This window comes from Pelobates fuscus, chromosome 12 (genome assembly GCF_036172605.1).
Source record: "Pelobates fuscus isolate aPelFus1 chromosome 12, aPelFus1.pri, whole genome shotgun sequence".
NCBI classification, from domain to species: domain Eukaryota; kingdom Metazoa; phylum Chordata; class Amphibia; order Anura; family Pelobatidae; genus Pelobates; species Pelobates fuscus.
Genome location: NC_086328.1, coordinates 126507370 through 126513906, shown reverse-complemented (window position 1 = coordinate 126513906; position 6537 = coordinate 126507370). Strand labels below are relative to the sequence as shown.

Below are 6537 nucleotides of genomic sequence, written 5' to 3'. Positions count from 1 at the left end.
CCCTAAAGCACAGTTTTACAGGAATGTACGGGATAAGCAGAGCACTGTCACAGAAAGTTATGGTGGCATCCTGATTGGCTGAGTCACTTCCTGGTTTTGGCATAATTTACTGCAGAATCTACAAAGAGTAGGCAGTTAACCATGCAGGAACTTCAAATGTGAATATTGTTTTATTCATTTATTGTCTCTGCGAAGATTTTTAAAATATTATGCAATAAATAACGAATGGGTCAAAAGGAAAGGGAATAAAATGAATTGTTCTTACAAAATAGAGGGACCCCATTGCTTGAGTTAGTTTGTTCATACATTTTTATTATCATTGTTTGCACTGGTTAAACGCATCAGTGGACATATTCTATCAGTATGAGATTATATGATTTGTTGCAGATATGCAGCGTGATTGGGTAGCTCAAATATTCAATCTGTAATTGTCCAATCTTTCGGGAATAAAACAAAAGGTTCAGTGGTTCATTCCTAGGTTTTAGTGCCATCTGGTGGTCAATGAGAAGACTGACGACATTCTCTACTCCGAACCATTGCAGGCTACGCTGGTTAAGCAGGCGCTGTAGTTATTTGGCAGGGGCTGGAAATCACACATAAAAGAATGGTTTGTTCAGTGTTGTACCAGCTGTAATAGAACACAGTCAGGATATTATATGACGCATAGCGTGAGTGACTTAGAGGCCTGTTTTCCCCTACACATTGTAGTAAGATTGCATTACTAAGCTGACCCTTACAATGCTAAGCTTGTATATAACATAGCCCAATGGTTACTCATCTAACACTAATTACAGGCTGTTCAAAGAGCTAGTGGTGTAACACGACTTGTCCAACAGGTGCAAAGTGCTAAATACAAACATAGCTAGAGGCTGTCCGTGCAGCCCCAGAATGAAGCTTAATGTCACAGACAGAATGGGCTCCCAAAATGTTCTTTTACCTATATTACATGATACAGAATTTAAACTCTGCACAAGTTAGCTGTTGGAATATTAGTTTTTTTTTGTTTTGTTTTTTACATGGGATAGTTTCTTCAGATAGCCATATACCTCACAAGTATCCCCAATCTGGTGGAACAGTCCCAATATGGAAGTAACCTGTGTGTTCTGCCAGTGAACATCTTCCAGTATGTGCAAGTGATTTCACAACTATTTGTGCATATACAGATGCTAGGCTGGAATATTTGTATTTGCTAACAATGTGTCTGCACATGCATAACACTGACATGAGCCTTGTTGCAAGCATGCCCTATGAAGCATTGGCACACCCAATGCCACGGTTATACCTCCCCATAACTTAGATTTCTGTGCATTAATGGTAGGAGATATGCCACCATCATTAATTATATTCACCTATGTATCTGAGTGCTCGCTATCAGGATTATTCAAAGTGAATTTAAAATTTTAGGCCAAACTGATCGAATTGAAAACACATCAGATTTAGATAATTTTTGCATTGAAGCTGTTTTGACCTTACATTTAAAATTCAAAATTCACTTATAATTCTCCCTGTAGTGAATATGCCTGTCTGTGTTTGCTGTTTTGGCAGAGAGCTGCAAGGACTCTCGGTGAGACTCCCCGTTTCCAAACAGGCGATATCTCTGCCCAAGTACAATCAAAAACTGAAAACTCTACCAATCTATAGTTAACCCCACTCATTTTTAGTTGTTACCCTCTTTTGTTGTCTACTGCACTGGTGAGGAATAATCTTGCTAAAGAAGTCAAGATGGCTGCCTCCATGATGGTAATAATTTTAGTAAGAAAAAGGTCTGCTTTGGTTAGAAATCGACAATGAAAGAAAAATGTCTCTACAGTTCCCAAATGTAAACTAATATGTTGATTTTAAATATGTGTTTAGTATTAAAGAAACAAAAAAAACACAATTGTTGGTTAAATGAAGGAAAACAGGGTTAATATTAAGTTTTTAAGCAAGAAATGTCAGGAACAGGTCATTTTATGGTTAGTCTATACAGTTCTACAATGGAATGGAATGATGTGCGTAACTACCGTAACATTCCGTTATTGTGTCAGATGCTTCTTATTGCAGTAACTAAAATAACTGACATTTTTGTATTCGTTTGTAAAAATTGCTATGTTACATTTTTGTTTATTCTCTGTCTGTTGTATGGTCCATTATGCATGTTTTTGTTTGTTTGTTTTTTAAAGCCAACTGTCTCTGGGTGGGAGAATAGGAAACAAGGGTTTGTCATCTTTCATCTCTCTGCTCTCTCACGTCAGGTGTACGCCAGAATCAGACAGGGTGTAACTGAGGACCTGGATGTATGGTTTTTTCATTCTAAAACATGCTTATATGAATGAAGACAGTGCTACCAGCTTGGCCTTCAATGTGCAAACAGGGTCTACCAGGCAAACGAATGCAGTTCAGCTAAGATTTCCCAGTGGAACTAAAGGCGTTATTGGTGACAGCACTGTTGAAATGTTGAAATCAAACTAAATGCAATTGTCTTTAATTTTACAGCTTATTCGAGCCCCACCAGTACGACACACAGACTTTGACCTACTGGTTAAAAACTGGGACAAAATGTGCTGAAAATACACACAGTATTTATCAATGCCCGCGGATGCTAGACAAAGCCACAGGAGCCCCGTCTGATAAATCTAAAGGGCTTCCACTGGTCTAGTTTTAAGAGTAAATGAAGTCTGGGAATCATCCTAGAAGATGGAATGACTGAAACCGCTACCAAGGAGACTCTGCGTACAGCGAGTGCATGTTCTGGGTAATATAAATCTGAGGACAGTGCTCTGGGGACCTGAGTGAAGCAGAAAAAGGAAATACAAGGATAGAAAAAGTAAACACTAAAATGGATACAATGCCTTCTCCGTTTTAAATATATTTGTCACAATTAAATAATAGAAATATTATAGTGCGCAAGGGGTTACACAGAGCACCCATCACTTAGAAATCACCCACATAATTCTAATCAAATGTTACCTGCTACTTTTTTTGACAAATAAATAGGAGTCTGATTAACAGTGACCTGTTAAATGGAATATGTATATACACGTAGGACTAGAACCACACAAATAGCCAATCTAGTGCTTTCATTTCAATTAGGACTAGAACCACACATATAGCCAATCTAGTGCTTTCATTTCAATTAGGACTAGAACCACACATATAGCCAATCTAGTGCTTTCATTTCAATTAGGACTAGAACCACACATATAGCCAATCTAGTGCTTTCATTCAGCAATTTTCTCTAATGTAAAGTATACTCTCTCTTCCTATTATTAGTACATTATTAGGGTTCAAAATTTACACTAGCCACTGGCAAGTGAACATTTAATTCTGATGAGCGTGACATGGACTCGCAGCGAGTAATTATTTTTAAAGCCTGGCTCGTAGGGTAGGACTTGAAATTCGAAGCCCTGCTATTTTTCCTGTATAACATTATATAATTGTACGTACTCACCTAAAAGGAATATTGTTGGTGATGCTTGGAGTTGTTACATTGTACTAAATTAAACTAATAAATCACTTTAATTAGTTAAAGGGACACTATAGTCACCAGAACAACTACAGCTTAATGTATTTGTTCTGGTGAGTATAATAGCTCCCTTCGGGCATTTCATGCAAACACTGTTTACATTGCCCCTAGGGACACCTCCAAGTGGCCACTCCTTAGGTGGCCACTGGAGGGGCTTCCTGGCTCAGGTCTCCACAGTAAGCAGCCCTGCCGTTCAGCGTCCCCACGTTCTGCATGGAGACGCAGAATTTTCCTCATAGAGATGCATTGATTCAATGCATCTCTATGAGGAGGTCCTGATTGCCCAAAACGGCAAGGGATGGCACCTTAATAGTGACTTTAGCACTATAGGGTCAGCAATACATGTTTGTGTTCCTGACCCTATAGTGAGCACTGTATTACAAGGGCACTAAACTGATCTGACCCAAATGATCTTTCAAAGCGAGATAGGGTTTGGTGCTGGGCCCACTAAATATCTGGACCTACTCCTCATGTTTCTGAAGATCAGTCAAAGGCATTGTGTGAGCCAAGCACCACAGCTTGTTTGCTGTATAAAGTAAATAGGTTCTAAAGCGAGGACTTCAGCTGACAGAAGGGTCTGACTGCAGTCGCCCTGGGGCTCCCCGATTTGTGTGAAACTGCTTTAAAACTACCTAATGAAATGGCAGATTTGAACGTTTTTATGCTGCTTTACCCTGTATATCTACCATTTAGTAGTTCTTCTTTGTATAGTATTATTACCGGCACAATTATACTCATTCATGCTCCTTATACAAAATATAAATTCACTCTACATATCAAAATGGCTGATACTGCCCATTAGTTACTGTGCTGCAGAAGGACAAATGTCACCACAAAACTATTTTTTTATATAACAACCCTTTCATCAAGTATGAAAAGTAAATAGATTGTTTTAAAATGAATTATATGCAAAACAAAATTAGAAGAACTCATCATTAACTCTAGTATATGACAGGATCCTTCAGCCACATACGTACACCTTGGTTCAGACATTGTTTGAAAACCGACAGTTAGTCTCTATGGTCTTCCCTGCTTCTACGCAGGGAGTGAAGCTGGGAAAACCATAGAGACTAACTGTTGGTTTTCAAACACTGTCCAACCCAAGGTGCGTGTATATGGCTGAAGGACCCTGCCATATACTAAAGGCAGGGATGTGTTTTTCTAATTTTTTACAAAACAATTCATTAGAAAAAAAAAAAACAATTTCCTTTCAATACTTGGTGAAATGATTATTATATTAAAAAATAGTTTTGTGGTGACCGTTGCCCTTTAATCGTCTGAGGTGTTAATTTGTTTTTATTTTGTTCCCTTTTTCTTTGCCCGCCCATATACTTTAAGTGGAAATCAACATATAATTAAAAAAAAAATGCATTTTCTAATAGCCAAATGTTAATATATTGGTGACATGGCCCAGAAACTATTCAATTTTCAGTTCACCGCAATCCATTGTTTACTAAATAAACTCTAACAACGTCTGATAAAAGCTCTAAGTCACCTCTTCTTCAAACCTCAATTCCCGGGATTCTTCTGGATAAGTCTTTCCTATTTTACATCCTCTCTCTGCATAGCATATGTTTCCCTTCTGTAACATATATGTCGCCTTCTCACCAGACATACTTTCCATCATTTAAAGCAGGCTTAACGGCTGCTGGTATCAAATGCCTAAGTGCATCCCAGACTGAATCCATAACCTTGGCCCTGGATTCCTTGGGGACACTTACTGAAGACATAACTGGCGTGGAAGCCTTCTGCCTGCACCGACGCATCACTGTGGAAGTGGACGACCAGAGACTGGCTGGAAGACGTAAAATGCAGCTTGGGAATAAGACCACATCGCTTCTTCTGTTTCCATCCATCTCGGATGAGTAAATAGTCATATGAGCAGCGCACTGAGAATTCCATGTTGAAAGGAGCAATGTGAATTGTTATCTGCAATAAAAACACAGTTTGATTATCGCCACTCTATTTGTGAGTGAATTTTCCTAAAAATGCGTGCTAAGGGGAGAAAGCCACGGGAGTTTAATTGCTAACCAGAGGGTTGAGGAGCGCTGGGAAATTAAATGTAAAATTAAGGATAACATAGCTGAGCTTCTCCTCCTATTCACTAAAATTGCTTGCTCTACGGTTGGACTTCATAATTCCTCAAACAAGGTTAGATTCTGTGTGCTATCCTTCATTTATAAATATCGGTTCATGTTGATTGCCATTGCTTCCTCCAGTAATTGCAGTAATATTTTGGCTTCCATAATAACCGAGCTGTCTCAGATTTTCTCCAACCCCATTTTGGCCTAAAATCGGGATCTTAGTTCGTCACAACTGATTTTGGGCGTTAATATTTCTAGAGATAGTACCCTCCAGTCCAAGGGAACCCCGTATGGTTACTGTCATATCTATTTGTTATATACTTACATGCCTGGTAACTGGGCATTCCTTGACATGTTTGTGGAGGGAGTATGTGTTTCCCTCAATCTGTATTGGGATTTATCACACACCCAAATACTTTTGACCTTTTACACTTATTACATGGGTGGGAGGCTTAGGGATTTATGGAAATATAAATTTTGGCTGAACTTGGAGACTTGCTTCATACCGAACTGCAATTTGTCAGAAATTAAACCGATTGTGTGATCGTCCGAATTCTCAAACTCTGAGCTGAAATATAGCCTAAGCAAGACCAAAACAAAACACACAATGGACAAGTACCGGTATGTTTGTTTTTACTCGTAATTCGGAATTCTGCACATGTTGCCCACCCCCCCCCCAGCCCCGAAAAATAGATAATTAAAGGTAAAAAGATTATTGATAGCTTTGGGACAGACCGTAAATGTTTTCTTTTTTTAATTCACAGATCAAGTGAGAAGTGACCAGTAGTGGAAAAAAGGAGGAGCATTTAAAAAAAATAAATACTGTTATAAAAATATAAATAAATATTTTCTTTTGTGCCCCTATTCACTTTACTGATTATGTTTTGTCTTACTTGATCTGCGAACCAGATGGCTGAATAATGCTCCTATCCGAGTAGTGCAACATAC

The 6537-nt window shown here is 38.6% G+C and overlaps 1 protein-coding gene across 1 annotated transcript in view; it reads right to left on the bottom strand.

The window, feature by feature from the left end:
• Positions 1–579: 579 nt before the first annotated feature.
• The window catches only part of LOC134578390 (high choriolytic enzyme 1-like), a 45589-nt gene continuing 39631 nt past the window's right edge, over positions 580–6537 (bottom strand). The window contains exons 12-13 of the mRNA XM_063437381.1: positions 5227–5434; positions 580–628 (exon numbers count right to left, since the gene is read on the bottom strand). Of these exons, the coding sequence (XP_063293451.1) occupies positions 591–628; positions 5227–5434 (246 nt within the window). The 3' untranslated portion in view covers positions 580–590. The remainder of the gene's footprint in view (positions 629–5226; positions 5435–6537) is intronic.